At 43.3% G+C, this 16881-nt stretch overlaps 1 protein-coding gene across 1 annotated transcript in view; it reads right to left on the bottom strand.

Moving 5' to 3' along the window:
- Positions 1-16881, bottom strand: part of TENM2 (teneurin transmembrane protein 2) — a 488845-nt gene that overhangs the window by 419946 nt on the left and 52018 nt on the right. The window contains 1 exon segment of the mRNA XM_070373048.1: positions 7181-7390. Within this exon segment, the coding sequence (XP_070229149.1) occupies positions 7181-7390 (210 nt within the window).

The raw sequence follows: 16881 nt of genomic DNA, 5'->3' as shown, positions 1-16881 counted from the left end.
CTTGCCTGTGTGCTCATTTGCACTGTGGTGCAGACAAGCGATCCCGACCATAGCTGGGCTGGAAATAGCTGAACCTACAAAATTCCTGTGTGTGGGCGCATGTGCACATGAGCATGCATGCATTACAAGAAGCCACAAATGAAAAGAAGAAAAGGTCCGACCTCTGTTTATCAACATCAAGAGAGTTCCTGAGAACGATCAACTCCCAATCTCAGAGTGGAAGACCTTGTTTAGGAGGTGCTCTGGGAGCCCAGGTGCTCTGCTTTTTCTGCTTGCTGGGATGGCAATCAACATTTTCAAGCACGTGTCATCAGATGCCAAACCATGCTTCTCAACCTCTGCAGGGAAACTGCAAGGAGCTACTTGGCCTGACTGCATAGGTCTCAGTTTTGACAAAGCCCTAGAGGATGGGGTGAAATTCACACTATGCAGGAAGAGGGGTGGAGGGTAGGCTCTAAATGGGGGGAGGGGGCGTAGTTTGGTCCAGCTGGATACAAGGAACTTACACATACAGAATATTAGAGCAAGAAGGGAAGATTTTGGGCCAGTGCTCAACCTTGACAAGTAGGGAAACTGAGGCACAGGATTGACTATTAAAGTTCATGCTGTGAACTGAATCTTCAGCTTCTATTTTAGGGCTTTCCCATTACACCCAGGCTTCCCAAACTTGCCGGACCCTAAGAATCATCTGAACAGAGAAGTGAAAGCATAGTTCCTGAGCTCCTCCTAAACTTATTCTACCAGAACCTTCTGCAAAGAGTCAGGGGATGTGTGTGTTTGCCAAGCAGAGGAGGTCAAGACTATTTTTGTGATGTGGTATCAGTTTTTTCCCAATCTTTTAAACAGCGTAACTCGTGTCCCTTGAGGCAATGCTCTCATTGTCTTTTGTTTCTCTCAATAAGTCACTTAGATATTTTCAAGGTTAACATTTAACAGAGGAGTGGGGATAAAAGTCTCTGGAATTAGGAAGGTTAGGTTTGATACCCAGGCCATTCATTTCTCAGCTTTGTGACGTCACTTCTTCTCTGGTGTTACTCCATGGTGTTTCATCCATGGAATGCATATGATGGCAATCCTTTTACTCTGGGATGTGGTGGGGATTAAATAAATGAAAGGAGGTATGCGCTGTGCTGTGCTTAGTCCCTCAGTCGTGTCTGACTCTTTGTGACCACATGGACTGTAGCCTGCCCGGCTCCTCTGACCATGGGGATTCTCCAGGCAAGAATGCTGGAGTGGGTTGCCATGCCCTCCTCAAAAGGAGGTATATAAAGTGTCTGACATAATACCTAGTGTAAAGGGAGAAGGCAGCTTTGGGGGAGAAGCAAACCCATGTGTTTTGCGTTTAGGGCAAGAGCAAGGTGAAAGTGTGGCCTCCCCAGCCTCGAGTCAGCACCCAGGACTTGGTCCATGCTGCTGGAGCACTGGAAGCCCTCTGCAGAAGAGGCAGTCAGACCACTGCCTAGAACCAGAAAGGGATTACAGGCAGCTCTAAACATCTGGCCCCCATGTCCAAGCTGAAGGAGAAGAACTGGGAACCAAGCAACTCATGCACAGAAGAAATCAACTTTGGGGATGTGAATGATATTTGGACTCGATTTCCTGACCCCCAAGTCAAGAGTGAAGAATGGAATCTCTCCCGAACAGGCGTGCCTCTTTCTGCTGAGGTTCCCACTGAGTCCTTTACACTGGTTCTGCCACTGCTTGTCGTGATATGTACACGTGTTATTGAACACTTTCTCATTTAAAGATGATCGACAAAGTTCTAGAGGATCAAAAACAGGAGAAACCAAGCAAAAAATAGGTATACTGAATATGATTTGTATGTTCCTCTGAGTTGGGATATTCTAAACCGCCTTCACTCCCCCTCATTATCCAGTTTTTCCATTCACACATGATGTAAAGCATTACACGTAGTTCCTGAAGACACTGATGGATTCATTTATTTAATAAATACTTATTGAACATCTATTTTGCACCTAACACCAGAATCCTACAGAGGAGCTTTATGCATAATAAATTGAACCTAAGAGAAGAAAGAGAAGCCTATAAAGAACAGGTTAACATGGGGTACCTTAAAAGAGGTGCAATAAACTGTGAAGAGGTGACTCACTGGAAAAGACCCTGATGATGGGAAAGACTGAAGGCAGAAGAAGAGGGAGGCAGAGGATGAGATGTTTAGATAGCATTACCAACTCAATGGACATGAATTTGAGCAAACTCTGGGAGATAGTGGAGGACACGGAAGCCTGGCATATTGCAGTCAACGGGATCACAAAGAGTCCAATACGACTTAGCAACTGAAAAACCACCACAAACAGTCTCACAATGTAGAAGGATTTTTAAAAGAAAACAAGTTCGTATTATCAGCACAGTCAGATCATCCATGTGTGAAAGAATTGCTGTGAGCTATTTAGGAAATCCTAAATAAAATTAAATTAGAGTGGGCATAATCTATTTAAGGAGGCAAGAAAATTTGTAACATATTAGAGGAAAAATTCTTCCCTAAGCCTAAAATACACTGGGTTGGCCAAAAAATTTCTTCAGATTTTTCTATATGCATGTATAGGAAAACCCAAATGAACTTTTTGGCCAATCCAATACAAGGGGATGTCGTTTCATTAACTTAAAAAAATTCTGGGCACTCCCCTTATGCTTGATCCCAAATCCAGCCCCGTGGATGGTGGGCCAGGCCAGATGAATGAGACTGTCTTGGGCAGTGCTTTAGTCCACAGGAGAGGATGTCATTTCTAACATCTCAAAGGCTGTCAAGACAAAGCTGTCATACAGAACATCTGCTTCTCAGGTTCTGGGTGAGGACGACCACCCCAAAGTTGACTAATTTCTGTGAAACATTTAGTTATGAGCAATGATATTTAAGGTCAGTTGCCCATGGGACAAACAGCTGACATGGTCTTTTATAGAACTAAGGTTTATCTATGCATCAAATCAAGTTTTGCCCCTGGGTTGTGCAATTTTGGCAAATTAGTAGAAAGGTTTTTTAACTGAAAATGTTCTCTATGGCTCATGAGGAGGGAGGTCTTAAGACATTTTGACAGGACACCCTTTCGCATGCATTATAGCATGTTTCTGGGAATCGGTCATCTTTCTGGCCTCACTAATATAAGGATTTGCAGAATTTCCCTGAAGCAGTCAGTTGATTTGTCTTTATCTCATGGATGTTGTGTGTTTTGGGGTTTTTCTCTTTTTGCTTTGGTTTCTGGGAAGCTTAGAATCAAGTTTTTCTATCTTAAATAATGGAACGGGACTTGATGTAATATAAGCCTATATGTATGCTTTTCTCCCTAGACTTTTCCCTTTATTCTCTTATAATTTTCCACTTTTTGAGAAAAATTTGTTAGAAGCTATCCAAATTATAGGGAAGATGTAAGAGAAGGAATGAATGAATGGATGGATGGCTGAATGAATGAATGGATGAGTGAAATTTTTTGCTTTATGATGCCAGATAAACAAGAGTATCGTTTAATGAGCTAGGCAACTGAATTCCTGAACCACTCTAGGGAATTCAGGGCTTGCTGTTTTGAAGTACTATGTTCTTTAGAATTAGCCAAGGTGATGCTTTTTAAAAAAGAGTTGGGTACCTTCAATGCGCTTTAACAAAGTGACACTCTCCAGCGGAGATAGCATCTTTGTCACACAGAACCAATGGAAAGGGTCCTGGCAGATGCATACTGATTACATTTCTTCTGCATACTTTGATGTTACTAATGAGTATTCAAAATCCCTTTATTTAGACTTTTAAGAAAATGAAAACTCAACCTTTTAGAGTGGAAGAGGTAAGTCAATGCTTTTAGACTATAATGCAGCCGCCCAGGTATTTTCTGCCTCATATGCTGATAGCAAAATGCAAACCCCATTCCTATCTGGAAGGTACTCTTAGGCATCCATCTGCAGGAGCCTCCATTATGCTGCCACTGGGATCCAGACTTTTTTCTTCTAGATGAGTTACTTCACAGAATCTGAAATTATGCTGTTGTAGACAAGAAACATCTCTGGAGCTGACCTGCCCTGGCAGAAGATCAGAACACAGGATGAACCACTTGCCGGAGCTCAGTTATCTGGAAGCAAATGCTTGAGGGGATGGGAAGCACGCCTCTTCTAAGCATCTCACTAGCTGAACCTGGCTACCAGCACGATTGGCACAGATTGAAGGTTAGAGCAATTGGGCTGCGCAGGTGCCAAGGGTTTAGGACCGTCCACTAAAGAATGCACAATAGTCATAGAAAATAATGACGGTGGAGCCGTAATGGTGAAGTTTTGTTGTTGCCTTGAGATGTTCATGTTGTCAAAATCATTTTAGTGTACAGTTTATGTCCAGTTTGTCTCTTTAGAACAGAAGCTCTTTGAGCAGGAAATGAGCACACTGACTCTCCTAATGATGGGCTTCACTAATGTCAAGACATAACAGCAACAATCAGAGGGCAGCAGGAAAGAATTTTTTTTACTGTCATGTATGTGCTGAAGGTGTTGGAAGGGGTTTTATTTCACCTAAGAAAGAGACAAGGACCAAACTGGTCCCAGACCTTCAAAGCACAGGGTCATTGCCAAGAGACTGGCTTCAAAAGGTCTGTGTTCTTAAGCAGCTGAACATAACACAACCAATCACGTGGTCACTTTATGCCTCCACAGCTACTGAAAAAGCCAGCCCCTTTCATCAAACTCAATTCACAACACCCAGGCACGGCTCCGCACTTTGCATCTTCTGCGTCAAACTCTATTTTCAATCCTTTATGTCAAATTTAAGTTCATGGCAACTACATTCAGATCTTGATAGAATCCCCAATTTGCTTTGGACCCCACATCCATTCCACAACACACGCACACATGTGAGCACACACATATTCAAAATGGATTTGCACTCACTTTAGCACTAAGCCAGAATCAAGAATTTTGAATGGCTGCCAGGTGACTGGAGCTTTAACCAGTTCTCAGATTAAGTAACCTTCTGAGAACAAGAACAGAGCACATTTGGATCTTTACCCCGCAGGTGAAGACACCCGTCACTGTAGTCTTAAGTGGGATGAAAATGGACCCTCAAATTTTCTGTGGTATTTTTCCCTATTACTGAAGCTTAAATAGCTATCAGTCTGAAGTGAGCAAAACAAATTGGTGCGAGTGAAGAAAAATGGATAAGTCTGAGTCCGAACACACGCATCTGTTGTGTCCACCAGAAGGAGGTCTTGATTAGGCAGCAAATCAACAAAAATTCCCTATCAACCACTTACAATCTGATACAACAGAAAAGAAATCACTCACAGCGTTATCACCAAGAAAACATTCTAGACAGCCCTGAGTATGAATTGACCCCTCTTATGGAAATCATCTTGGCTTGGGTATACATATATGCATAAAAGGAGATAGTTTTTAAAAGCTCATTTTCTTGCTAATAATCATCTGTTTTTAAAAAGCTATCAGCAGGTGCACCTCATTTCAAAAGCCTCTTGTCCTTTATAATACAATATTCATCACGATTACATAGTATGAAATAAAAAGCAGCAAAACATAAGCGAGGATAGTTCAATTAAATGCAACATAATCTCAGAAGCAAAGGGAGAAAAAAATGATCCTGTAGCTAAAATCAGGTTCTGATGAAAGAAAAAAGGGAATATATTTCCACATATTTTTAATTATATAGAATTTCCTCAAACATGATTTTTCATAATATATTCCATTAAGTTAACATCATATTTGAAGAAAGAGCATTTTCCGATTTCATTTTAAGCCTGATTTTGAGCAATTACAGTGTCATTGTTCCGCGGTAGAAAGGTTGAATTCATTTACTGTGTGGTTATGCTAGTTATGATTGATGTCTCTTCTCCAAATGATAAACCAATCACCCCAATGATGTAATGTCATTTTAAGAGTGCCATAATCACATTTCTCTCAAACTAGAAGCTCTGATGAGTTCTAATAAAGATTTATGGTAGATTAAAGGCCTTCATAATATCAACAATGGATTGCTCATTTGATGAGAGATTTGATTAGGTAATTTTTTTTTGAAAAAGAATATGAGTTTACTAAATATATCAGGGCTGGCTTTGAAGAAGGGCATGGGCCATCATAAGTAGCAGTCCATCATTCCATCTCCTGAATGAATCATCTTTAATGTATTTAGGAGGTCCTTTCTAATTGTAGAGGTTGAGGCCATTGGTGGCATATATTCATGGATGGAGCCCAAATACAATCTCATCGAGGAACACCCTTGGCATAGAAATCCAGAGCTTTCTGGATTTTGATGGGATATGCTAATGAACACCATGAGCGACCAACTCCAAAGATAACTCCAAAGCCTTAGGGGTTGGGAGCAATTAATTTCCGCAAATGTCTTTCCTTGGGCTGTGGGTACTTAACCCTAGATCCTGCCCAATCCTACAGTCACGTGTTTTGTGAGCCACCAACAGCAGAAATCAAAATAAGGCATTGCTACTTCTGGGTCTAGGGCAATTCCACCTAAGATTTAGAGATCTGGAGCTGAGGTAAGTACCAAAAAATCCTCAAAAGGGGGACGGAATGCTGTGACCAGTCCTTTTGATGTGTGAATGTGAAAACCACGGTGAGAATCAAGGATTTAGAGGTGTTATTTATCCTGGTACCACAGAATCAGCTCATTAATCTCAAGTGAAGTGGGACAAATAGAGGGTCAGAGGAAAGATCACCCTCAAATGCTTCAGACTTGGCAAGACATTCAGCATTCACATCAGGAGAACACATTTTAATTGCAAAATCATCCAAATAAGCAAGGAAGAAAGAGTCAGAAGCCAACCATAAAAAAAAAAAAAAAAAAAGATCTGAGATGCATATGCATTGGTCACGTTGAGGGTGTCTGTCGCCTATGACCAGAATTATAGTAACACAGCATTCAATATTCCGTCATCTCTCTGCACTTCACCTTTGAGACCTGCAGCCTCTCACGTGCAGCTAGGGGGAAGTGCTTCCCACTGAAGGAGGGCCAAGCTCTGTTCAGATAAGCCACACCTCTTCAGTAACCACGACCTTCAACAAATAGACCCTGAAACCTCAGTGTCACCAGATGACAAAGGCACTTCACCTCCTCGCTCCCCACACCACCTTCTCCCCAGCCCTGGTTTCAGAGGTGTAGTTTCGTAGGAGACGCCAAATCATCACGCGCACAACACATGTTCAGACGCCACGGTTTCCTTACCACTGCTGGAGGCTTGCTGGGGCCCTGAGCATGCTCTGAGCAGGTATGAATTGGGGGAGAACTCCTCATCGGGGTTGGTGTCCATGATTTGATGGGAGGTGTTGCTGTCTAGCAATGGCATCTGGCAGCTAACGGGTGGAGGATTATGGGAGCTAGGCAGCTGAGCAGATGGGAGGAGGCTAGACGAGGATGTAGGTGGAATGGGACGACCTGGGAAAGAGGACAGAGGGGTCAAAGGTCAGCAATGAGTGTCATGAAAGCATCCAGAGAAAGTTACATTACAATCACCTCACAATACAAATCTCCAAAAAAAAAAAAGCTCCAGATGTATTTTTTTGAGTGATTTGATGGTTTTTCCAAATGTCCAAATTCATACGATTGTAGTTGTGTATTTCAGAAAATGGACATGACAACAGAAGTATCCATCGACACAGCTGAAATGGGATCAGTCAGGAAGACATCCACTTCCTTCTGTCTTTCCTGCTATGGTCCTAATCGACGTTTCCACCATCTCTCAATAGACTAGCTCCCTTCTGTTCTCCCTGCTTCCACTCTTGCCACACACCTGTCTCTGACCCTTTGTTTCTCTCCCTTCTCTACAGCAGCCAGAATGCTATTTTACTGATAGACATTAGATCATATCATCCTGCTGCTTGGCACCTTCTGGTGGCTTCCCACTTTCTATAGAAAGAGACCCAAACTCTTTACACTGCCCTGCATGTCTCATCTACACTGGCACCAGCCGCCTCTTCCATCTCACCTCTGACAGTGGCCCTTACCATGCTCCACTTTTATTCTCCAGCCAATGTACTATCTTTATTTCTGTTGCTTGCACACATCACACCATTCCATCTTCAGAGTCTTCACACTTCCAATCCCTTCTAGTGGAACATTCTTCCTTATCTGCAACCTCACTGATACTCACAAGCCTGCTTCTTTTCATTCAAGCCTTCCCTGTTTGCCTTCTTGAGAACTGCCCATTTATCTGCTCTATCCTGTCATCCTGTTTAAATTTCTTGACAGCCCTTATGACTATTGGAAGGGAGATATGTCAACTTATTTTATTCACCCCTATGTCCTCAGTATCTTCCTAACAAACAGCATCTGTTGAGTGAATGAACAGATAAATAAGGGAGACTAAAATCAAACTCATTAGTTTGGGGAAGAAGGAGAGGAGAGGCAGAAAGGGCGACACATTTGCATTTCAAAGAAGTGGCCAGTGCCACCATTGTCTGGTGGCTCAGATGGTAAAGAATCTGCCTGCAACGAGGGAAACCTGGGTTTGATCCCTGGGTCAGGAAGATCCCCTGGAGAAGGGCATGGCAACCCACTCCAGTATTCTGGCCTGGAGAATTCCATGGACAGAGGAGCCTGGTGCGCTACAGTTCATGGGGTCCCAGAGAGTCAGACAGAACTGAGCGACTAACTGTTTCTTTCACCACTGTCTTCACCATGTGGTTCTTCTGGACATCACTGGGAAATTTCTACAAGGACCATCTGCACCAAGCCATAGGGAGGAGCAGCCAGCCTGGAAGGAGGTGGGCAGTGTCTTGGAGCTGGCCTTCGGTCAAGAACTTCTCCCGCACAGAAGGCTGCTACAATGCCTCTTTTTCTGTGGCAGGGAGCTCCTCACAGCAGAACTGCTGAGTGAAGGTAACTGCTGTGTGGACTTTAACCTGATTCACCCTTATATCTTGGGGTCCTTGTGACTGCTTGCCTGCTGGTTTGTTCATTTGGAAAGCTCAGAAAAATGAGCCAAGAACAGCAGCCCAGGGGATATGCCCTGTCGAAAAGAGGGAAGGTATTAAGAAGGCAAACTCAAGAACCAGGTTAGAGTTTCAACTCAGGCAAGACATGCCCAAGGCAGAAGAAACCCATGTTCCGCTTTTAGATGCACTGCACCTGTGAAGGCATTTTCAGACATCTCATTATTGTTAAGTCACTCAGTTCAGTTCAGTTCAGTCGCTCAGTCATGTCCGACTCTTTGCGATCCCATGAATCATAGCACGCCAGGCCTGTGTCCAACTCTTTGAGATCCTATGGACTGTAGCCCTCCAGGCTCCTCTGTCCATGGGATTTCCCAGACAAGAATAGTACAGTGGGTTGCCATTTCCTCCTCCAGGGGATCTTCCCGACCCAGAGATTGAATCTGCGTCCCCTGCACTGCAGGTGAATTCTTTACCACCGAGCCACCTGGGAAGCCCTCAGATATTACATCTGGATGTATATTTTTGTCATTGCTTTTGTAATTGTATTTCATGATCAGTTCCCCAGTGCATTAAATGTTATTGACAGATTATTTTGAATCAGTAAAATGTATAAGCATCTCCTAAAGGCACTCTGCTAAACACTGAAGATACAAAAGTAAGCAAGACATCATCCTTGCCCTCAGAGAGCTCACAGTCTAGTGAGAGAGGCAAGCAGTAAAATGCATCATTTCAGCAGCACATGGTAAAGAGCACAATGGTCCCATGTAAGAACATGCTTCTATGGGGGCCCAGGAAGAGAGACCAGGTTGAGGTAGGGGTGGAGGGTCAAACAAGGATTCTTGGGAAAGCTGGTATCCAGGCAGTCTTCAAGAGAAGAGGAAAGGGGCTCCTGGTGACATGAAACAATGAACAACAGCACAGACACGTCAAACCACTAGCCAGTTACCCTTTTTGAGGATGGGAGTGGCAGAAAGAGATAGGAAACAAGGTACCCTTAAAGCTTAAATGTTAGGGTCTCGGTAACACAGTCGAAGAAGACTCATTCCTGCAGCAGGTCAATGGATGAATGAAGTTTGGTTTAAAAAATCCAATTCATTCATAACTTGTTCAGAAGCCATATAAGGCACGATATTCTTGCCAGATGCTCTGGCAAGGGTAGGCTGAATAATCAGCTTGTGATCAGAATCAGTACTCACATTTAATCAACGTGACTTCCCCCCAAAGCTGATAAAAATACTACCATCATCATCATTATTTTAACTGCTAATCTTTTTGCATGACTATCTGCCTCTCACAGCGCAATCATGATCAGTTCTACGAGGTTAAAGGATTATCACCCCCATTTTGCAGATGAGAAAACTGAGGCACAGCACAGTGAGACTGCACAGGCAGCAGGTGACAAGTGCCAGGTCTGCCTGTTCCCAAGTCTCCTCTCTTACCCGTCTGCATGCTGTTTGCCTAACCTGCATGGTGACAAAAATGGAGCAAGGTGACATACAAGGAGGGGAGGTGATGGACAGGAAATCATATTTCAGGTTTCCCAGTCCCCCATCCCAAGGCACTCTGGAGATTCCAAATGAGAAACACTGCTTTGAATAATCATTGATAGCAGCTATCAGATGGCAGAGTTCAAAGCTTTTCTCAAAATTCTGTTATGAAGTTCAAAGTGGCTTCTTCACAGCCATGCTACCCTCCACCTTCTTCAAGGCTCCTTGATGCAGAGGCAGCCTGACCAGGATACGGTGAAGTTGGCATTGACATCTACTTAGCAGCAAGGCAGTGGCAGGAATGGATTTTAACTCCCAATCAATAGGCTTTAAAGTTTGTATTATTGAGGCATATCTGAAGCTGCATGTTGAAGAACAAGGGTGGCTGGGAGCCAATTTTTAAATTCCTTTGAGTGACTGAGGTGGAACTGAAGTTCAGGGGCAATTTTCCAGGAGCCTGATATGATAGTTGCTGTGAAATCATTCTTTACACGAACTTTTGGAAATTTTGTTCAGCACGAATTCATTTCCTAGAGTACAGACAGGACTGCTTTTTAATTTATACACATACAGACAACGGAAGAGCAGCCCTAACACAGTGCAAGCATGGGAGTTATTCCGGTCTATTAGAATATGTACTGTAGAATTAACTGATTCTTGTAAAATCCATGCACCCTTAAAATCCATGCTTTGGTAGCTCCTTAAATTCTCTAGCTGGTATCCACTACTACTTGGGAAATTTCTCAGTCCCAAGATCTGCCCCCAATCAAATTGTGTGCTGTTCTCTATTTGCTATGTCATTTGCTAATTTTGTTCACTTATGCTACATTTTTCCCCATGACTATTCCAACTGACAGAGACCATCTGTACAGACACAAACAGGTTCCAAAGTACAGGGGAGAAAGCTGGAACTTACACAGGCTCACTTTATAGACCATGATTTCTTACTAAAATACTTAGTATGGGATGGGCATGAAACCAGGGGCTACGTCCTTACCCAGTTCCTACTTGATGCACTATGCGGGCTCCCTGACCCCCAAACTATTTTTGAAATTTTATTTTAAATGTGTATAGAGTCCACGGCAAATATACAGAAAACCAGGTTTCATCAATCTGTTAAAAAGCAAGAGGAAACATGCAAAGGCAGCAATGTGTCATTCATTAAACTCACATGGTCTTGATATGTGTGGGTGCATATGTGTGTGTGTTTTCTAAGATCCCCATGTAAATCAAAGTCTAATTATGTGTGAATGGATTCCCCATGACCTTAAAAGTGGGAAGTAAGTAAAATTTGCTGATTTTTCTGCTTTCAAATGAGTAAGATTTTGTGACAGTTTCAATTTGTAACATGTTTTTGGATTGAAAGACACATGGCGTGGGCAAACCACTTAAGGCACCTCTCTGTGCAGCCTCTGGACCCGTCCCTGTCCTCACTCCATATAGAGAACAAGCCTGCCCCTCCTTGAGGAGTGGGCAAGCAAGGGAACTGTTATTTGTTCTCACTATCCTCTGCTGTGGCATGAGCCCCAGTAAAGCTTAGCCTGAAAAAAAAAAAAAAAAAAAAGGACCCTATGAATTTTTACCTAACTAAAAAATTTATGACATTTTGATTCTACTTGTTTGACTTAGTATGAATAGAATGCTAGATTTCTAATTAAAAAAAAAAAAACAAACAGATTTGCAACAAGCAACAAAGGTTTACTGTATAGCACAGGGAACGGTAGTCTTTATGATAACCTATAATGGAAAATAATCTGAAAAATAATTTATGTGTATAACTGAATCACCTTGCTGTGTATCTGAAACACTGTAAGTCAACTATGCATCAGTAATACATACATTTAAGAAAAGCCATGTAGCCAGACAAATCAGTTTCATGCTAGTTCTGACTGGTAGTGGCTGTTCAGAAGGCTGTGTTGAGAAGGATTCCGAGGACACCCTGGGCTCTGAAGGAAATAGTCGAATCATCAAATAGAAAAATCATGGATAAGGAATGACGGGAAAGGCAACATATCTTTAGAGTGCATTTGCCATCTACGCTCCCGCCCCTCATGCATCATCTGCTTCAGCCACATCTGAAAACCTCACTCCACACCATCTGTGGCTGAAGTCACCCTGCTTTCTCTCCCAATGTCTTGATCACAGCTCTGTTTTTCTTCTTACGCTGACTTGGATCCAACTCTAGTTCTCCCACCCAAGATTAAATGGCTACAACCTACTCTCCATCCCCAAAGCAGTAAATATCATCCGTGAAATTGCTGCTCTGCCCAACTGTTGCTAACACATTCACTAATTTATGATTGAGGGCATGTTGCAGATCAATTCCCCAAATTCACTTCCAACAAGTTCCTCTTTCGTTCAAAAGATTAATGGCTAGCTGATATTAAAATCTTTTGTGTAGACAATGCATAATTGATCTATGCAGGGACGGGGTGTCAGGATACTCGGTGGAGCAGAGACACACGGGTGGGAGAAAGTCAAAACAAAACAACACGAACATCATGCAGAACGATTACATATAAAAAAATAAGTGAAATGACCTCATTATTAAATATACATGTGATTTCGCTTTGTGCTAAAAACTTAGCCAACTATGTTACATGCACTTTTCTCTTATAACATTCACAACTTCTCTGTGAACAAAATCCTATTATAATCCCCATTTACAGGTGAAGAAACTGAGGCTGAGACGGACTAACTTTCCTAATGTTGTACCAATAGCAGAACTGGCTGGGATTTGAACTCAGGTGTTCTGATGGCAAAACCCAAGCCTCAGATGGTTCCTTCTATGCTTTCCCACTTCCCACATTAAAGAAGAGAGATTGCTTTAAAAAAAAAAATGAACAGGGTATGAACCCCAGACTCATTGATCCTCTTCTGGAAGGCACCATAGAGGTCAGCCTTCTGCTGCTGCTGCTGCTGCTAAGCCACTCCAGTCGTGTCTGACTCTGTGCGACTCCAGAGACAGCAGCCCACCAGGCTCCCCCATCCCTGGGATTCTCCAGGCAAGAATACTGGAGTGGGTTGCCATTTCCTTCTCTGAGGCATGAAAGTGAAAAGTGAAAGTGAAGTCGCTCAGTCCTGTCTGACTCTAAGCAACCCCATGGACTGCAGCCTACGAGGCTCCTCCGTCCATGGGATTTTCCAGGCAAAAGTACTGGAGTGGGGTGCCATTGCCTTCTCTGAGAGGTCATCCTAGGGGAGGTAATCAACTGGGGGCACAAACAAGGCTCTTCCTGGAAATAGAGATCACACACACACAATACATGATTTGCAAAGAAAGAAAGCAATTCTTAAGTCAGAAACAAGAACTCCTCTGTGGTTTTGTAAATTTAAGCACTTAATAAAAATATCACTTTTGTGTTAAAGTTGAGGTTGCAAAAGGATGGCGTTAACAAAAGCAAAGCAGTTGGTCGAGAATTTAAACAATTGTCCTAATGACATTTCCCAGTACTTACTGTTTACTCAGATGTCTGACAGAATTATCCATTTCCCCTCAGATGTTTGGGATTTATGAAATCTCTATTTCTGACAGAGTGAAAGTGAGGTATGTGGGTATGTATGTAAACAGAAATAATTTCAGTGTCTGACACTGTGCCCTCCTTTTGTTGAGGAGGAAATGGCAACGTACTCAAGTATTCTTGCCTGGGAAATCCCTTGGACAGAGAAACCTGGTGGGCCACAGTCCTTGCAGTTGCAAAGAGACTGAGCAACTGAGCATTTGGTTTGTAACTGATGAATAGTTGAGGAATGTGGCCCCACTTTCTTTGGATTTCCATGTGAACATCATTCTGGAAGATGGATCAGATCTTTTTAGCTCTACCTAGTTCCACACATGGAACTTGTAGAAGGCTGTTGGTGGGACAGCTCACTCGAGGTAGGGTGAGCTCAGGGAGGCACTGGGGCACGGGAGCCCCAGCTGCCACCACATCTGGGCCAAAGTACCCTGACAACTGCTCGAGGCGGACTCCCTGCCTCCAGCTGAAGGAATGTGGATGAAGCCGCTGCACATCTCTTCAGCTATTTTATGTGCTAAGAAAAAGACTCTGGACTTATCACATACCCTTCCCCAATTGTCAGGTCGTTAGAATAGGAAAAAGGAGTCCAGAATGGTGGTGGCTAAAAGACAAGGGAAGGGAAAAGCCCTTGAAAATAGAACAAAGGAAGGTCCGAGGACTACCATAAATGTCGGGGGAGTTTGTAATTTCCTTGGTTCTGTCTTGTCACAACAGAAATTTGAAGCAATGGCTGGACCAGTGTTACAGCTCCATGTTACAGCTCAGTTTTATTTAGAAAGTAAAGGAAAATACATCCTCGAGGCATGAGGGCATATCGGCCCAAAAGATGCAAAGAGAAGAGAGGCCCCCAGCCCAATTTTGGCTCCTCTTTTTTATATGTTTTTTTCTCCTCCCCCTGGGCCTGCCCTATGTAAACTGGGCTAGCCCGGAGAGCTGTTTGTTTTACCTGAGGTCCTCACTCTGGTTCTTGGACTTTCCTTTGTTCTATTTTCATGGGCTTTTCCCTTCCTTGTCTTTTAGCCACCGCCGTTCTGGACTTGCTCCTATTCTACCTACCTAACACAATGATCATAGGTAGTTAGAATAGCAGCACTGTCTAGAGACTCAGGGAGGTTAATAACAGAGCAGAACCAAGATCTGAACTTCAGCTTGTGTTTTACTGAAACTGTAATGGATTATTCCTAAACCTGGACTTGGCTCATGTTGAAATCCACCTGTTAATTGCCTTCATCATCCAACCCACCCCATTCTCACTTTCTACTCTGCCCTAAATGAAATCCTGATTCTAATGGATGTGATTATCCAAGAGTCTTGGGCAAATGAGGATCTCTGCCTTCCTGCTTACAGCATTCCTGTCTCGATACTGTGTAACCATCCTCAGTTCCTTGGCACAGACTTTGAAGCCAGGCTGACTGAGTTCTGCCACTTTCTGTGTGAGTTTAAGCAATTAACTTCACCTCTTTCGGCCTCTCTGATGACACGAACACTGATGAACACTGACTTTACATGCTGTAGTGAAGGCCAGAGATAATATATGTAAGGTGGTGTCTGACACCATGGTAAGTGCCAGGGACTCAGACGGAGACAGTGAAACTTGCAGCTTATTGGTTCCAGTTAGTCTGCAAGCACCTACTCTGTGTGCATGGCCATGCGATAGTCATGGGGTCTATCATTCTTCCCTCTTGGGTTGAGTCTGGTAGATAGTGAGTCTGGAACAATGTAGCTATCCTGCCAGTCCAGGGGAGAGGCTGCCTGAGAAAGGGGTATGCAGGGAGGACAGCAGAGGTGGGAGGGGCAGAGAGGGATACTCGGATGGCACTGTTAGGGTACTGGATTCAGCTAGGACTGAACCAACTCTGTCACCGAACTTCTCAATATATGAACCAATTCATTCTCCACCCAACCCTCTTTTTTTTGTTTTGTCTGGTTTTTTGAGTCACTTTGAGTTGGTTTCTGTCACTCAGAAGGAAAAGCATCCTGTCTAAACCTGGCTAGCAAGCCAAAGTGAGAATATGACTTGGTCAATACCATAAAGTTATTTAGTAGAACACCTAGAATAGATTTCAGGGCAGAAGACTTCCAGAATTATGAGACGTTCATGTTCTATAAGCTGATTCCCTTCTTGTTAAATCACGAGAAGTTGAACATGTTGGGTCCCAGAGAAACCATTTATGGCAGGGGGTACCTAGTCTATTGATATGAATACTATGGGCATCAGAGCATAGATGCCGGCCAACGTTGGTATCAATCAAGCTTATACTGCAGTAGCCTTCTGTCCTTGGCAATGGAGAAAAACTCAGATCACCTTCTAGCTGGACTGGGCCTTACAATAAATGTACCGATCTTGGAGTAGGGTGAGAGAATCACCCAAGACTCAATTTCTTGCCTGTGTCTAGATTTTAGAAAAGAACAGAGACAGTAGGTTCGATCAAAACTGTAGAATGCAAAGTGACCTCAATGAATATAGCATCTGAAAATTCAAATAGGCATGTATATATGTGTGTGTGTGTGTAATTTTTACATCACATTATGTATTTATATTCCCCTGCTGCTGCTGCTTCTGCTAAGTCGCTTCAGTTGTGTCCGACTCTGTGTGACCTCAGAGATGGCAGCCCACCAGGCTCTGCCATCCCTGGGATTCTCCAGGCAAGAACACTGGAGTGGGTTGCCATTTCCTTCTCCAATGCATGAAAGTGAAAAGTGAAAGTGAAGTCGCTCAGTTGTGTCCGACTCTTAGTGACCTCATGAACTGCAGCCTACCAGGCTCCTCTGTCCATGGGACTTTCCAGGCAAGAGTACTGGAGTGGGTTGCCATTGCCTTCTCCGATATTCCCCTGCTAGCTGCTTATATTTAGTGTAGATGTTAGTCTAGATCAGTCATTCTTAATAGGGGTAAATTTTGTCCCTCCAGGGGACAACTGGCAATGTCTGGAGACATTTTGGTTGTCATAATTCAGTGGGATGGGGGAAGGAGAGGATGCTACTGA

The sequence above is a fragment of the Bos mutus genome, chromosome 7 (assembly GCF_027580195.1).
Source record: "Bos mutus isolate GX-2022 chromosome 7, NWIPB_WYAK_1.1, whole genome shotgun sequence".
In the NCBI taxonomy this organism is placed as follows: Eukaryota; Metazoa; Chordata; class Mammalia; order Artiodactyla; family Bovidae; genus Bos; species Bos mutus.
The sequence above is the reverse complement of the archived record's forward strand: the minus strand, read 5'-3'. Positions and strand labels throughout refer to the sequence as shown.